We start from the raw sequence: 17,036 nt of genomic DNA, 5'->3' as shown, positions 1-17,036 counted from the left end.
GAAGCTAAGAGAAGTGAGTTAGCAGGAGCAGGTCCCGGATCTAGTGATTGTTTTCTTCTGCTAGAGGCCCAACTCCACAGATCCTTTCTGTTTTCATGGATCAGAGCTGCCTGCAGTCCCTGGAAGTTTCAAAGAAGAACCCGCAGCCGATAATTCATAAAACCACCAGCCCAGCCCCAACTGGTGTGTCGTCCCGCAAACGGAAAGGTTGCTGTTTCGATTCCTGGTCAGGGCACATGCTTCGGTTGCAGGCCAGATCCCGGGTAGGGGCACATTTGAGAGGCAACTGATCGATGTTTCCCTTGCACATTTATGTTTCTCTCCCTCTCTTTCTCCCTCTCTTTCTCCCTCCCTTCCCCTCTCTCTAAAAATAAATAAATAAATAACATGTTCAAAACAAAAACAAAAAACACTGGCCTGTGTTAGAGGCCCCTGTTCAGTAGCACAGGCAGAAAGGTATATTGTTAAGTTACTAATCCTCTTTCTTTGTTGAACCATGAAATAATTTTTAAGTGGTTAATTCTCTTTTTTAAGAAAATTGCCACTATTCATTCTGTCTCTCCCGTGTATTGTACATGAGGGCGGCAGCTGTCAGGACCCCCACTGCAGGGTAGGGCGACTGCACCTGGGCCACGGGAGCCAAAAGCTTGCCCCGGGTCAAATTGTAAGCAGTGGGAAGTTCGCTTTTGTCTTTTTTTTTTTTTAAATTTTAAAGTCATTCTATAGGAGTCAGGAAGTATAATTTTTAGTTCTATGGAATCCTAGGTCTTCCTCTTTTGGCTTTTGCCCTAAGTATCTCCCTGCTGTTTTCCCAGTTTTTCTTTCCTGGAACATTTCATTCACTCATTTCATTTCATTTGCTTCCCATTGCCAGAGTTGCTCCCTGCTGACCTCATTCCTTATACATTAATCTCATTGTGGTAGGTGCAGGGGGCTTCTCTATGGCCTACAGATTTACCAGGATGTGCTTGTAGTGAAATGAACCAGCCACGGGGCACACCATCCCCGGGACGCACCATCCACTGGACAGAGGGCTTTGGCTCCCACTTGGGAAGTGACTGTGAATTGATTTTTACATTTTTAATTAATTAATTAATCCATTTTTATCTTCACCTGAGGACATGCTTATTGCTTTTAGAGAGAAGGGAAAGAGAGAGAGAGAGGAAAAAAAACATTGATATGAGAGGGAAGCCTCTCATACATGTCACAACTGGGGACCAAACCCTCAATATAGTCATGTGCCCTGACTGGGAATCAAACCTGCGACCTTTCAGTTTATGGGACAATGCTCCAACCAACTTAGCCACACTGACCAAGGCTGCAAATTGATTTTTAATTGATCTATACCCATTCTTTACTTGCACTAACATTTATTGAGCACCTACTATGTGCCAAGTACTGCTCCATCTGTGCAGTTGTGGTTTATTTGCGAATTGCTCCAGCAGGTGGCTTCTCTTTTTTTTGAGTGTTTTAAAGATTTCTCACCCCAGAGGGACTCCACTCCTTTCCCCCTTGACAATGGTCCCCCTTACATTGCTCAGACCTGCCAGGCACCGGCTTGTCCCCTCTGTCCTCCTGAGTTCTGCGTGGTTATGCCTCCATCTTCTTCACTCAGAGGCCTTCCCTGACCACCACATTCACAACTACATCCTCACTGTGCAACCCAGCATAAGCATGATTCTCTGCTCTGTTTTCTATGTGACACTTATTCCTCTTACCTCACTCTGCCGTTTGCTCATGGGTCTCAGTTATCCGTGGTCTCTCCCCTGCTAGAAAGGGCTTCTGAGAGCAAGGTTTTTGTCTGTTTTGTTCACTGATTAGCCCAAGTGCCTATTATAGTGCCTGGCACATAGTAAGAATGCAATAGGTAATTTTTCACTTACTTCTGTGCTCAAGGATTATTTACTGGGTGCTCATTATGGGGCAGGTACTGGACTGGGCTGGGTGTGCAGCAGGGACACAGGCCAGGCATAGTCCCCTTGAGCTGCATCCTGGGAAGAAGACTGACAGCAGATGTGGAAACAAGCATGGTGATAAGATGCCTCCAGTGGTCACAAATCTAGGAAGGAAGCAAAAGGAGCTCACTGCACAGCAGAGCATGGTGGTCAGAGAACATTCTGGGAGGGAGTTGCATTCAGGCGGAGACCCATGTGAGTGAGAAGGAGTCAGAGATGGGACATTTTGGGGAAAGAACATTCCAAGCAGAGAGAAGAGTAGAAGCCAGGGCCTGGACCTGGGTCTGAACCCAGGGAGGTTCAGAGAGTGTCAGGTGTCAGCACAGCTGTGGGAAGTGCCACCCTGACTTGCCCCAAGTTGAGGCTCACAAACAGCACTCTGTCTCTGAGCTGTGGTCTCCTCATCTTTCACTGAGTGGGCAGTTTTTACCCATGGCAAGCATGCTCTGAGGATTTAATGAGACATGACATTTAAAATGTCCCGCCGGTTGCATAGCCTGGAGTAGGCACTCTATAGAGAGGCACCTGAGGGCAAGAAGCCTGGTCATTGAGAGTGATATCTAAATTGCTGTTGTCCTTCCTTTCCTCCTTATAGTTTCCTGCCCTGCTCTGAACACCCCTTCAGATGGCAGAAAGTTTGGAAGCAAGTACTTAGTGGATCATGAAGTCCATTTTACCTGCAACCCTGGGTTCCAGCTGGTTGGGCCTAGCAGTGTGGTGTGTCTCCCCAATGGCACCTGGACAGCGGAGCAACCCCACTGCAGAGGTGGGTCCCTCCTCACCCACCCCAAGGCTGGACCCATCACAGCCCTGCAAGGCTTTGCTGGGGAGAATGGGTCATTCTTTGGAACAATTTCTGCCTGATTCCCCCATCATTCTTCAACTGCAGGACAGTGGCCGCCATGTTGGATGACTCAGCTCTATCTGAGTGAGCTCCCTAAATCCTCCCAACAATTTAATCTTGTTTTGCAGATGGGGAAATTGAGGCACAGACGGAACTTGCCCAAGGCCACAGAGCTGGGGGACAGGCTAAGCTGATTCACACCCGACAATCTGGCCCCAGAGTCTGTTCCTCAAGATCTCACTGCTCTTACTGACATTGGGGCAAGACGCCTTCTGTGGGTTGTGGGGAAGGACATGAGGAGACTGCACAGAAATGTTCCTTGTAGCTAATTTGTTCTGGGGCTGCAGTTTGTTTGTGAGGCTGTTGGTGACCTGCAGGGTTGAAGAAATTCCTTAGGTGTCCTTTGTGTCTGTTTTGGGACTTAGTGTAGACCAGCTCCAGGGAAGACCACTGGGTGAGAGGGAGGCATAAAAGGCTTCTCTTCTCTCTGTTGGGCTTGAAAACAGTGCTTCCTTGACGTCGAAGAAAATCAGACTTGGCATGCATGACATTTTGGCTTTTCAAAAATTTATGGTCAAAACTTCATGCATACCAGTCATTTTCAGGGCAGGCTTCATAGAACATCTGCTGGGGCAGAATGTCCATGATTTTAGCCCAAGAATTGAAGGGGAAATGCAAATCTTACACAAATAAGTAGGTATTGAAGGGCAGCATTTGAATGCATAAGTAACTTGCAAATATACAAAAGTGTCAGAAAATCTGCCATCTCTCCAGAGGTATGTGGGTTGACATGGGAAGCACAGGGCAAGCAGAAGCAGCACCACATTCATGAGCCTAGGCTTTGTTTCCCCTTTCCTGGAAAGAACATGGCTTGACGGGTGGTTACAGGTACCAGCTCACAGAGCAGCTGGGAATTAGCCAGGAAATACAAGCCGTGTGACACACAGACACACCAGGGGACATGCCAGTATCTGGATTTCCCCTTGATCCTGAAAGATTTCCATCATCTCATAGAGATACAAGGAAAAGAAAAATGGTTTTTTTCCTTGTGTGGAGAGCTCTTAGGGTTTACTCTTTTAATCACTTTCCTATATATCTTACAGCAGTGGTTCTCAACCTTCCTAATGCCACGACCCTTTAATACAGTTCCTCATGTTGTGGTGACCTCCAACCATAAAATTATTTTCGTTGCTACTTCATAACTGTAATTTTGCTACTGTTATGAATCGTAATGTAAATATCTGATATGCAGGATGTATTTTCATTGTTACAAATTGAACATAATTAAAGCATAGTGATTAATCACAAAAACAATATGTAATTATATGTGTGTTTTCCGATGGTCTTAAGCGACCCCTGTGAAAGGGTCGTTCGACCCCCAAAGGGGTCATGACCCACAGGTTGAGAACCGCTGTCCTACAACCTTGTTAACTACAGTCGTCATGTTGTGAATTACTCCTAGTACTTTCTGATTTTATAACTGGAAGTTTGTACCTTTGTCTCTGTATTCCTTATAAACTGGAAGGTAACTCCAGAGGCATGACCAGACTCAGGTGAGTTTTGGTTCATTTGGGCAAGACAGCATGATAGCCTTCTGCTGGGGAGTCCCCACTGTTGTCCTCTCTTTCCCTGTGACACTGTACCTTGGTGACATCCGCCATCCTCATGCAGACATCCCTTCAGTTGGCTCCTCAAGAGGACCCTAGGGGTAATTCTCCAACGTTCAGAAAAGGTGTAGCTTTACCACTGGGTGTAATTTTGATTGGATATAAAATACCTGCCTCACATTTCTTTCCTTGAGTATCTGTTTTATATTCAATATGTTCACTACATGTCTTCTGTTTTGATCAATACTCTTGTTGCCATCATGACTAAGAAATCTTTTTGCCTGGATGCCCAAAGGATATTTTGTTTTTCTTTTTTTATTTATTGATTTGAGAGAAAGAGAGAGAAACATTGATTTGATTTGTTGTTCCACTTATTTATGCATTCATTGGTTGATTCTTGTATATGCCCTCACCGGGGATTGAACCCACAACCTTGATGTATCCGGACAATTCTCCAACTAACTGATCTACTTGGCCAGGGCCTATTTTTATTTTTATATTTCATGTCCTTCCTTCCTTCCTTCCTTCCTTCCTTCCTTCCTTTCCTTTCCTTTCCTTTTTTATCCAGTAGTTTTATTGGGCTTTGTCTCAGTACTGGTCTTCCTGGGCCAGTTTCCTCAGGTGTGGACTCATCTTTTCAATAGGAAGTTTCTGTTTCTGGTGCAGTATGGCCCCTAGGAACCCTCAGGGCATTCCAGGACAAGCCCCAACATTGTGGAGACTCTATGGGAGGAGAATCCAAATTAAGCTCAACAAGGAAAATCGGTGCAAATGAAAGAGAAGGTCCAGAGAAGAGTAGGGGAGGATTGCAAAGGCAGAGCTGAGCAAGTGTGACCCATGCTGAAACCAACATAACTGACATTAGGAGTTAGGGAGTTAGAAAAGCTCCACAGGAAAACTTACTTTTCCTGAACATGAGTAATAGGAAAGGACTGGTCAAATGCTGTATAAACTGTAATAAGAAAACAGAGAATAAAGTCTACAGATGATGAAGAAATGCCAGGAAGCTCTAACCAATATTTCCAAACAAGTGGCAAGAAATTTTAAAAAGATAAAAACTTTGTGAAAGGATGGCATAAATAAAAATGAGAAAACCTCAGAAGTGAAGGGATTGGAGAAATGGAAAGTTTGAAACTAGATGACAGAACACAGGAAAGAATTAGAAATAAAGGGACAAGAAATCAGATCGTGTGTGTGAACGGCTGAGCTCAGTCCCAGGGAGAGAGTAGGTGCTCACTGAATAGTAAGTAGGTCAACAGAGTCATCGCTGTGCGTTTGCCTCCCAGCCTCTCCACAGCTCCTCTAGTGCCCTCTTTGTAGGTCAGAAGTTGCCATGCAGTTAACTAAGTGCCACTGCCTGAGACAGATGCGATGTGATGACAGCTGCACTTCAGTCAGGACACGGATGGGCGCCAGGACTGGGCATTGGGCCATGGCACGGCTCCAAGTGTGGATCAAGATAAGAAAGAGTCTGTGTGGGTCCTGTCTAGAGATGAAAATCCTGGCCCACAAGATCCAGTGGAGGAGACAGCACACAGGCGCCTGGGACACCTGGGCACGACCTCCAACCCACCTGCTCCCCGTTGTCCAGGTGTGACCAGGCTCCATGCCTTCTGTTGGAGGCCCTGCTGGGGACAGACCATGGCACTGGTCCCGCTGGGAACAGACTGAAAGATACTAGTGTTCAAACTCTGGCTCTGTGCCCCCCACTTCATGGCCTCGTGGTCTGCTGTTTGCAGACTTCACTGGTGAGAAATGATGGGCTGGACAACAGGGCAGAAATGGGAACTGCAAGCCCTGGGCTTGTGTGCAGTGTGGTTCCAGTCACATTCCTGGGAACAGGTAGTCTGAAAACATAACTGTGGGGGCAGCACAGCCGGGTGAAGGTTACTGAGAAGCTGAAATGGCTCCTCTAAGGACAAGCAGGATCTGATGGTCTTGGTCCTTCTATGATGAGTACAAACCATGTCCTAATCTACATGACACCCAAGTCGTAAGGCCAGCCCACCCCCGTGAGGTTGCTATGCTCATCAGGAGCGAAGACCTTTCCTTCCTCTTTATGGACGCAGCAGGAAAGGATGCTCTGGTGCCACTCGGGACAAGTTTCTGATACATCCCCAGGATGCTGTGGTCAGCTCAGTGAACCCACAGACATGCTCCCTGGCGCCTGAAAGCTGGGCTTATGGAATTCTTAGCATGCAGATGGGGCCTGAGGGTTTCAAAAGATCATTTTTTTTCTTAATTACAAAATCTATAAATGTTCATTGTGGAAAAATGCAAGAGGACAAAAAAGTGTAAGTAAGAAAAACTACCACACAGAGAAAAACCTATTAAACTTTTAAATATGTATCTCTCTATATATAGCTTCTCCACAGGACTGTTGTGTGGATGAGCAAGGAATAGTTTCTTTTTTCGACACTAAGGAGAGAGAGGTCAAGGGTCGGGAGAACTCTCTGGTCACACAGGAAATGGGAGTACAGGAGGGCTTCCTGGAAGGATTGAAAAGAGTGCATTTCCCCATCTCTGTGCCTTCCATGGGCCATCCCTCACTCCCTCATAACTCCTCCGAACTGAGTTCCTGCCTAAAAGGTGCTCTATCTGGGTAATGACTGATAGGGGCAGAGTTGGGGGGCAGTTCGGCCTGGGTGCTGGCTGACAGGGGCAGGTGATGGGCTGCTCCTGGTGGCAGAGCTCCAGGTTGGCCAGGGTTGGTGGCTTGCTCAGTGGAGGGTGGTCTGCACGTCAGCTTCTGTGTTGGGGGCAGTGGTAATGGCGGAGAGGGGAGGTGGAGCACAGAGCCGAACTGCGATGTGAAGAAAGTCCATCCATCTTTGTGTTTTGTTTGTTTTAGAATCAGAATTCACACACTTCTGTTAGAAAATTATTTATTCTCCTAGATATCAGCGAATGCTCCAGCCAGCCTTGTCAGAATGGTGGGACCTGTTTAGAAGGAGTCAACCAGTACACATGCATTTGTCCTCCAGGAAGGACTGGGAGCCGCTGTCAGCACCAGGCCCAGGCTGGTACGTAGCCGTAGGGGGCTGGGTGAGGATGTCCGCTGCAGGGGGACCTGGTCGGGGGTTACCAGAGGCAGACAGGTCAGAGAGTGGGCTCTTCCTCTCTGTGTCCCATCCACTGATCTCTCTGGTTCCCTGAGGCGGTTATTGGGGATGGAGTTTAGCTCTTCTGTGTAACCCAGAATTTTGATCCTTTTTATGGAAGAAAATTCAAGTGGAAGGACTGACTCATAACCTGAAAACTTCCCAGATTGGGGCTGGGCCTGCGATGTTTCCCTGCTGCCACCTTCACTGGTCAGTTTTTCCTCTGCAGACCAGCAGGGTGGCTTTTCCTTTCCAACACTGCCATCACATTTGCAAAGTCCATAGTCACTATTAGAGTCCAAGTGTCTTTAGAGGTGGGTGACTGTTCATCTGACTGGTGGTGAGGTCGTCCACCTGGAGTCCCAACATACCTCCAGCCAGCAGGTCTGGAAGACACACAGTAGCTGTTTTGCAAATGGCAAGAAAATCCAGTATGGAATCTTGCAGGGGTGGATGGGGGTTCCCACACTGTGACACAACCAAAATGTCATATAAAAAGATCAGATCCTAAAGCTCTGTCTCTTTGCCCAAAAACCCTGGCATGTCCTCAGTGATTTTTATATGTCTTCTCAGTGTGGGGAGGAGGAACGGGTGGTGCCGAGTAGGAGCTTTGTCCATACTTGATGTCCTTGCACTGGACCCAGCCCAATGTCACCTTTAAGTGTTGCCCCCAGAGATCTGCTGCTTTACGTGTCTTGGTTCTGTTCAGCCTGCTGGGAGTTTTCTCAGGACGAGGCTGCCCTCCCAGGAGCTCAGAGGACCCTCCAGCTTCTGTATCCGGGAGCTGCTCTCTGTGTAAATGGAGGTGGGAGGCAGGCCCTTCTTGACAGCCCACCGCCTCTACAGCTTACAAGCAGGACAGAAAAAGAAACGAGCCCCCTTTCAGCCTGAATGGGCTGGTGCTGGATACTGACGGGACAGACCTTTGGCAATTGTTCTTCAGGTCCAGGGGCACTTTATGTAAAAGTATCACAGGACAGGACTCCCCTCCAGGAAGGGACGGAGGGAGTGATAGGTGCACCAAGGCCTGCTCCTGTCCTCACAGAATCCATGGAGCACCCAGCAGACGCTGGGGTGCTGGCTCACCCGTGTCTTTCTAGCTCTATGGAGGAAGCTTGTCTTCTAGTACTTTTTCTTCAATCTATGCATCTTTTTTTCCTACTGTGGTAAAATACAAAAAAACATAAAATTGACCATTTTAACCACTTTAAGTGGACATTCAATGGCATTAAGTACAGTCACATTGTTGCATAACTATCCACCTCCAGAAATTTTGTCACTTGCAAAACTGAAACTGACCATTTCCCCTTCCCCTGAAAGTCATTCTCCTTGTGTCTTCGAATCTGACTCCTCTAAATACCATTTAAGTGGAATCCTGCAGCGTGTATCCTTTTGTATGCCCCCTTATTTTTACCTCCATTCATCTACAATCTCCCCTAACCGTGTGAGAGCTCAAAACCCTTTAAAAACTTCCAAAAACTAACATTTTTTTTCTGGTTAGAAAATTGATTTCTGTTCTTGGTTAAAACAAGCAAACAAAAAACTGACACACTTTAGAATAAAGTAAAAAGAATACAACACAGAAGAACCCCCCAAAGTGGTGTGTTGGCCTGCAGTGATGGTGGCTGTTAGCATTGGGGCGGGGGTGGGGGATGTTAAGCCTTTCTGAACAAAGACTTTGGTTTCACCCTCCTGCAGCCCTGGACGCAGCGTGTGTCTGCCAGTTGTGCTGTGCGCCCCTGGATGGGCCGGTCTGCGGGATTTTGGTGAATTGCAGTCCCTATTTCCCCGCATTTAGAGTAGACTCAGAGGGGCTGCCCGTTTTGCTCCGCTGGCCTTTCATGAGGTCCGGCCGGCAGGGGGACGTGGCCCTGACGCGATTTCTCCCCGCAATCTCCCCAGAGCGCTTGGCGGATGACCCTGCCTTCAGCCGCGCACCCCGATGCGCGCAGGTGGAGAGGACTAGGCACTGCAGCTGCGAGGCGGGTTTCCAACTGAGCGGCGCAGCAGGCGGCGACAGCGTGTGCCAGGGTAGGTAGGCAGGCCACAGGGGAGGGTATACAGAATTGGGGAAGTGGGGCACACAGGGGCTTCTATCTGCCACGGAGGGGCACAGCAGGGGGACACAGGAGGGAAGGGTCTCCCACTGCCGCCCTCCCACCTATGGGTGCACTCAGCCCTTACCCAGGGCACAGAGGAGGCACATGGTCTCAGAGAGCCTGTCCATTGTGGTTTTAGGTCATTCCTGACCTAGAGGTTGCTAAGATGGTCATTAAGACGGAGCTAACACCTAGATATTGTGGGAAGGGCAGGATCATGAGAAAGTAGCCAGAGGGTCCAAGGCTCACACCCAGTCAAGACCTGGCTGAGCCTCCATCCAAGCCCTGCACAGTAGTCTGAGAGAGCCCCGAGCCCCTTGGCCCTGCATTCTGGCTAGAATCAACAGAGGTGGGGACTGCGCTGGTAGACTTGCTGAGCTGGGCAGGTGCCTGGAGCTCATCCCTGCTTCCTCTGGGGTTAGTATTACCGACAGGGTCACTTTTGTTAACTATACTGATCACCAGAGCTCCTGAAAACAACTCAGACCAGTGATTCAGATCTGAATGACACTTGGTCAGTTGGTGTCAATAGCTTAATTTTTTACCTCAGCACAAACAAGATCCTATTACTCCATTCCCAAAGATGGGGCCACAAACCAGGCCCCAGGCCAGCAGCCTGGGGCTGCAAGGGGCTGGCTCTCTGGGCTGCCTGGGGGTGGGTGGGGTGGGGCTGCTAGACCAGCCTCTGTGGGGTCTCCCTTTTGTCTTTAGTCTTAGATAGAAAAGTCTTGGAAGCTGCCTGGTCAGCTTCCTCACTCCTCCCTTATGCCTTCTGGGCCCTTGGCTCAGTAGAATGGGAATGTGCCTGCCCCTCTTCCCTTCTCTGCTGGGGACAGGGTTCACTGCATGGCTCCCAGAATCATACCAGGCACTTCTGTCCCCAGATGTGAATGAGTGTGAGCTCTACGGGCAGGAGGGGCGCCCCCGCCTCTGCATGCACACCTGCGTGAACACACCCGGCTCTTACCGTTGTGCCTGCCCCAGCGGGTACCGTACCCTGCCCGACAGGAAGAGCTGTGAGGGTGAGTGAATCTGCACCCAAGGCAAGTGCTGCAGGGCTGAAAAGGGGCACTCCGTACCCAGCCACTTGCTGCTCCTGTGACCTGCCAGGACTTCAGAATGGGGATGCAGTGGGTGTTAGGGGAGTCAAAGTTTCAGTTATATTCAATCTTAAAAACCAGCCACAAAAGGCCCTCTCAAATCAGGCTACATTGTCATTGACATAAATAGGAAAGCAAGTTGCCTAACCATCCTGGTAAACAGTCTCTTCCGACCTTAGGCAAGCAACTGTTTTCAAGATGAGGTCATGTCCTCCCATTCAGCAATGCCTTTAGCCAGGGTTGGATGCAAATGAAGAGCAGCCTGTTAGTCTTCATGTCCTGCAAACTGGAGGAGACATGAGGATCCTGGCATAATGCATCTTCCCCAAAGCCCTGTAGGCCTGTGTCTATACCTGAAAGGGAAACACCTTACAGTCACTATGTCCTAGTGTAGATCTCAGCCCTGGAACCCCAATGCTGAAGCAGATCTCTGGGTTTTGGAAAACTGGGTCTGCTAACCCAGGCATGCCTCACATTAGAGGAGGGACAGACCTGTGTTACCCAGCTGTCACCCATGGAGACAGGACACAGAAGAGAGCTCTACTGGTCCTAGACAATGGCTTTGAGCTGCTGGAGAAGGAGGAGGAGAGAGAGTAGAGGGTTCCTCCACAGGCTGTGGGAATGAGAGGAGGTGGCTTCTCAGTGACATCCCATTGAGGCTCCCCTGCAGGACTCAGAGGAATGGCTAACTTGGGATTGGAATAGAAGGTATCCAGATAGCTGTCATCCATTCATATACCCATTATTCCATGTTTCTCATCCATTTGTCCATCGTCTAGCCACCCATCCATCTAACCTTCTATCAATCTACCCATCATCATCATCCATCCATCCATCATTATCTCTTTCATCCATCCACCCATCTATCCATCTAGCTCTTTTTCTAAAAATATGTTTTATTGATTATGCTGTTATTGATTAAATTGTCCCAATTTCTTTTCCCTTTGTTCCCCTCCACCCAGTGACCCTCCTCCCTTCAGTTGTCCCCCCACCTTTAGTCCATGCCCATTGGTTGTGCATATAGTTCTTCTGAACATCTTCCTATCTACTCCACTCCCTCCTACTATGCTTCTTAATTCCTGTACCATTTCCCTCCCTTTGCCCCCTTCCCCCTCCTGCTGACCTCCCCCCATAATGTTCCCCATACCTATAATTCTTTTTCCACTCTCGTTGCCTACATAATTTGCCTTTGTTTCAATTCTCTAGCTTCTGTTGTTGGTTGTTGTGATACAGTTTTCATCATAGTTTTGATCCTCCTCCTAAATAATTCCCTTTAACACCTCGTATAACAGTGGTTTGGATCTAATGAACTCCTTCAGTTTTACTTTGTCCTGCAAGCATTTTCTCTGCCCTTCTATGCTTCACTGGATAGAGTAATCGTGGCTGTAGGTTTTTGCTTTTCATTACTTTGAATATTTCTTGCCTACAGAGTCTCCTTTGAGAAATCAGCTGATAGTCTTATTGGGACCCCTTTGTATGTAATCCTCTTCTCTCTTGCTGCTTTTAAGATCCTCTCTTTATCCTTAATTTTTGACATTTTGATTACAATGTGTCTTGGTGTGGTTCCCCCTGGGTCCTGTTTTTTTGGAACTCTCTGTGCTTCCTGGACCTGTAATTGCATTTCCTCCCCCAAGTTAGAGAAGTTTTGCTTCATTATTTTTTCACATAAATTTTCAATTTCTAGTTCTTCTTCTTCACCTTCTGGCAACTCTATGATTTGGATGTTGGCCTGCTTATAGGTGTCCCATAGGTTTCTGAGTCTCTCCTCATTTTCCTCACTTTTCATTTCCTTTTTCTGCACTGGTTGACTGTTTGTTCCTTCCCTATGTTCTGATTTGTTGATTTGACCCCTGGTTTTCCTTCCCTCACCACTTGTTTTGTATGTGTTTTCATTCATTTCAGCAGGACTAGCCTTCATTCCTTCCCTGTCTTGTTTAAGATCTGCTGTTAGGTCTGTAAGCATTCTTATAACTATAGCTCTGAACTGTGCCTCAGAAAGATTTCCTGTCTGCTTGTCCGATACATCATATATTTGCTGTCTGGTCAGCTGCGTGATTGGGATCTCTATCATGATCTGTGCCATCCTGACCATTTTTTGTTTACCTTTGCTTCCTGGGTGGGGCTGTCACACCTCCTACGCTATAGGGGGTGGTGTGTCTCTACCAGGTGACCCTTCTCACCACACTGTGGTGCTTTGTGTGGGGGTGGGGGTCCAAGATGGATTCCTGCCGTCCACTCTCCGCTGAGAGACTGGGAGCCTCCTCCTTTGTCCCCATGCCCTCTGGCCCTCACAGCCTGAGGCAATGGGGGTCTGCCTTCCCCGGCGTTGGAATTTCGAGCTGACGACTTTGGTCTGTAGCTGAGGGTGCTCCCCAGGTGCTTCTCGCCTCCCCTTAAATATGGGTGTCTGTGCTTACCGCTGGCCCACTGCCGGTTGCCACAGCTGCTGTTGCCAGCACAGCTTGACCTCTCCGCCCTGGCTTCGCCCCTCCTACCCATCCAGATGAGCACCACTTGTTTATAACTGCATACGTTGGACTTCCATGTAGCTTTATTTTCTGGAACTTCTAGTTATTTCCGGTTTCGTGGTAGTTGTAGTCCTTCTTAGTTGTGGAGGGAGGTGGAGCATGTCAGTCTAGGCCTCCATCTTGGCCAGAAGTCCCATATAGCTCTTATCCATCTGTTTGTCCATCTGTCCATCCCGCAGTGGGGAAACTCACCTGTGAAGGGAGTAGAGAACTCATACAAAGGAAAGTAATGCCATCTGCATTAGGCATGGGGTGAGGCTGAGTAGGGAGCTTTCAATAACTTGATCATAAAGGGCCTGATAGGAGCCATGGAGAGGAGACTGCAGGACCCCTTGGCGGAGGAGGAGGCAGGTCCGAGAGAAACAGGTCTGGCAGGAACAGTCTTTTGTGTTGCTGATCCCTTCTGTAAGCTCTCACACCCAGGAGGGAGGACAGAATTCCAGGGAGGAGAGTTCCCCACTCTAAGAAATAGAGTGAATGTTTGGAAAGGTCACCATATGTGGGACACCACATTCCAGTGGCCCTGTCAGTAATGGGGGGGACATCGGGGATCTTCACCCTCACTGGGTGCCCATATTTCAGATGTTGATGAGTGTGTGAGTCCACAGCACCTGTGTCCCCGGGGAACTATGTGCATCAACACTGGTGGAAGCTTCCAGTGTGTCAGTCCCGAGTGCCCTGAGAGCAGCGGCAACGTGAGCTATGTGAAGACGTCTCCCTTGTAAGTATCCCAGGGTGGCTGGACTGGATTTTCCAAAAGTTCTTGGGAGAAAGTGCTTTCACATCCGAGGAAAGATGAAAGACAAGGAGCTGGGAGTCTGGATTCCCTGAGCTCCTGTTTCCCTTTAGTAGTTGCCTTATATACATCGTTGCGCTGTGTAATCAGAGCCTAGTTTGTCCTGACAGGAGTAATTTTCCAGTGCTGCTTCCTGATACACGGGGGATGATGGCACTTAGCCAACCGGTGATGTACTTTAGGGAGGGAAGACGGCTGGGTGTGGTGTTGCCAGGAGGCAGGTATACCTCACACCAGTTAGCAGGGGGATCACCTTCTCCTGTTCATGTAGCACAACGTGCACATTTTGCTAACGTTGCATCACCTGGCTTTTCCACTGGTGCTAGAAGGTTTGGCTTCTAGGAACCTCAGCACTTAATAGAGCTCTCTCTTTTCAAAAGGTTGGAGACAGGCCTCTAAGGGGTGAATAACCACACTATGACAAAGTACATATGGTTTCTTCTGAAAAGAATCACAAGAGCTCTTATCTTTAGAACAAATCCACTTCTCAAGCTTAGATACTTGAATTTTGGGGGGCCACAGCAGAGTGGAAGCTGCGAGAAAGGCAGTGCTCTGAGAGTGGCAGCTATTAGTGAAAGTGAAGACCTCAGGAGCCACTGAGTGAAAGGACAGAGGGACCTACATATCATAGCATTGGGGACATCCTTGATTAACAGCTGGGTGTGATATTCGACCAGCGTTAATTACCGTGATGTGACTCACCAAATTAGCTTACATGCATCAGTGTTTATGTGGGAAATATCAGAAGCCCTTCCTCATGACTCTGACTCCAAATGGTTAAGTCAGAGAAATTCAGTGCCTGTGGAGCACCACGTTCCAGGATGTTGCCAGCTACTGGGTAGAGGTCTCAGCATGTGCAGAGCGGTGCCTGGTATGAAAACCAGCATCAGCATTGTTATTTAATCTTCCTTGGCATTATTTTTCTGTAAAAGCTATAGTAATAGCAGGCATGTACACTCACACACATACATGCACACAGGAACATACAAACACGTTCACATGTGGGTTAGGGGAATGCCTCTTCCTTGGCCACCTTGACGTCAGCCACACTCACTTGTCTGTAGCTCCAGGCACGTGTGGTGAGGGACCAGTGACTGGGAAAGGTCACTCTGGTGGCCTCTGCAAGAAGGCAGGCAGGGACAAGCCAGGTCAGAGCAGCCCCTCAGTGTCTCCCAAAGGCTGACTGCCTATATCTTGCCTCCCTGTTCCAGTCAGTGTGAGCGAAACCCCTGCCCCATGGACAGCAGACCCTGCCGCCACCTGCCCAAGACCATCTCCTTCCACTACCTGTCTCTGCCCTCCAACCTGACGACACCCATCACACTCTTCCGTATGGCCATGGCCTCAGTACCCGGCCGGCCCGGACCCAACAGCCTTCGGTTCGGCATCGTGGGTGGGAACAGCCGCGGCCACTTTGTGATGCAGCGCGCAGATCGCCAGACAGGGGAGCTGATCCTCGTCCAGCCCTTGGAAGGGCCTCAGACACTGGAGGTGGACGTTGACATGTCTGAATACCTGGACCGCTCCTTCCAGGCCAACCACGTGTCCAAGGTCACCATCTTTGTGTCCCCATATGACTTCTAAGGGTGCATGAGTACAGAGTGTGGAGATCTGGGCTCATGTCGTCTCCAAAGGCTCAACTCTGAGCGCTGATGTGAGACACTGCCGCTCCCTGCCCAGCTGCTCACCTGCTCACTCACCCAGGTGTCCAGGATAACATTGCACTCTGGCCTACAGAGTCGCACAGAAGGGCAGCCACAAAATCCACACTACTGCCATCACTTTTGTTTTCTGCTTTCAAGTTGTTTCCTTTAGTTATGTACTAATTTTTTGAAATCACTTTTCCAGGGGAATGGGCAATTTTGAAAAGGCTATGTGAATGCCACTGAGTTGGGACTAGCTGGAGAGGGAAAGCTCGTGGTGTGTATCTGAGGTGCTTGTCAGTCCTGTATTATCACAGTCATGCTGAGGGTCAAACTGTGTGCCCTGTATGCATGGCATGGGGGTGGGTCCTTGGCCATGACCCAGTGTTCTGCTGTTGTCTGCATCCCCTCTGTGACATGCCTGCCACCCAGAGAGGGATGCAGGGCCTGGGACCCCCATACAGATTCTTCTAGACCAAGATACCAACATTAAAGAATAGATTCTGTCTGAATTAATTCTTTTTAAGAAATCGTATCTCAAAACATAGCCTGGTATTCTAACTGAATTAATAAAGCTTATTGCTTCTTCCTGCCCACCTGGCCTGTCCCTGAACATGAGCTGGCCCCGCTCCTTGTGGGACAGGACACCTAGTGTTCTTCCTGTCTGGGCTGCACCCACTAAGATAAATGACTAAGAAAGAACACAAAGGTAAACGTGGGATTGCTCCCCCCGTGGAAATCTGGCCTGACCAAATGGGAGTTTGTGAGGGCATCACCTGGCTGTGGGGAGTTGAAGAAGATTCTTGAATTGCCATTGATCCCAGGCCTTTTACTCGTGATGGGAGAGCAAGGGGGAGATGCCCTCCAGTGACCAGCTAGGGCTGGGAATTGGGCAGGGTGGGGTGGGGTGGAAGACACCATTCAGGTTGAAACTCAGAAGGTAGCTGAGGTGTGAGGAAGTTTCAGTATCCAAATACATGTTAATCTAGGTGAGATTTCATCTCAGATGTGCTATTTTAAAACTCTTTGTATTTGCTTTGGTATAAGATGGAGTCAGAGGACGTGGGTCTCCAGGTTAGTGGTCAAGCCCAAATCAAGATGTTTCTGGAACACCATCGTTGCCTTACAGACAAAGAGTGAGACACATTCAAAAGTTGGCTTTGATGTTTTTCTCCTTCTCCCATGGGCTCAGCTGCCATCTCTCCAACTACAGACCCAGGGCCTGCAAATCTCCTTTTCTGGGTTGTTACAAGCCCTTTAAAACTGTTATCCACAGACTTGTGTTCCCAAGTGGTGCTGTGACAGATCAGAAGGCTGAAGGCCACCCAATCCCCTATGCAGAACACCAGGTGGGATAGTCCAA

At 48.6% G+C, this 17,036-nt stretch overlaps 1 protein-coding gene across 1 annotated transcript in view; it reads left to right on the top strand.

Annotated features, from left to right (window-relative positions):
• FBLN7 (fibulin 7) overlaps nucleotides 1–16,261 on the top strand; it is a 34,549-nt gene extending 18,288 nt beyond the window's left edge. Inside the window, exons 4-9 of the mRNA XM_090280330.1 lie at nucleotides 2,551–2,721; nucleotides 7,304–7,429; nucleotides 9,410–9,538; nucleotides 10,491–10,628; nucleotides 13,817–13,955; nucleotides 15,242–16,261. Of these exons, the coding sequence (XP_090136456.1) occupies nucleotides 2,551–2,721; nucleotides 7,304–7,429; nucleotides 9,410–9,538; nucleotides 10,491–10,628; nucleotides 13,817–13,955; nucleotides 15,242–15,614 (1,076 nt within the window). The 3' untranslated portion in view covers nucleotides 15,615–16,261. The remainder of the gene's footprint in view (nucleotides 1–2,550; nucleotides 2,722–7,303; nucleotides 7,430–9,409; nucleotides 9,539–10,490; nucleotides 10,629–13,816; nucleotides 13,956–15,241) is intronic.
• Nucleotides 16,262–17,036: the final 775 nt, after the last annotated feature.

Source organism: Furipterus horrens, unplaced genomic scaffold (assembly GCF_987537825.1).
Source record: "Furipterus horrens unplaced genomic scaffold, mFurHor1.1.pri manual_scaffold_6, whole genome shotgun sequence".
NCBI classification, from domain to species: Eukaryota; Metazoa; Chordata; class Mammalia; order Chiroptera; family Furipteridae; genus Furipterus; species Furipterus horrens.
This window is presented reverse-complemented; position numbering and strand designations above follow the sequence as displayed.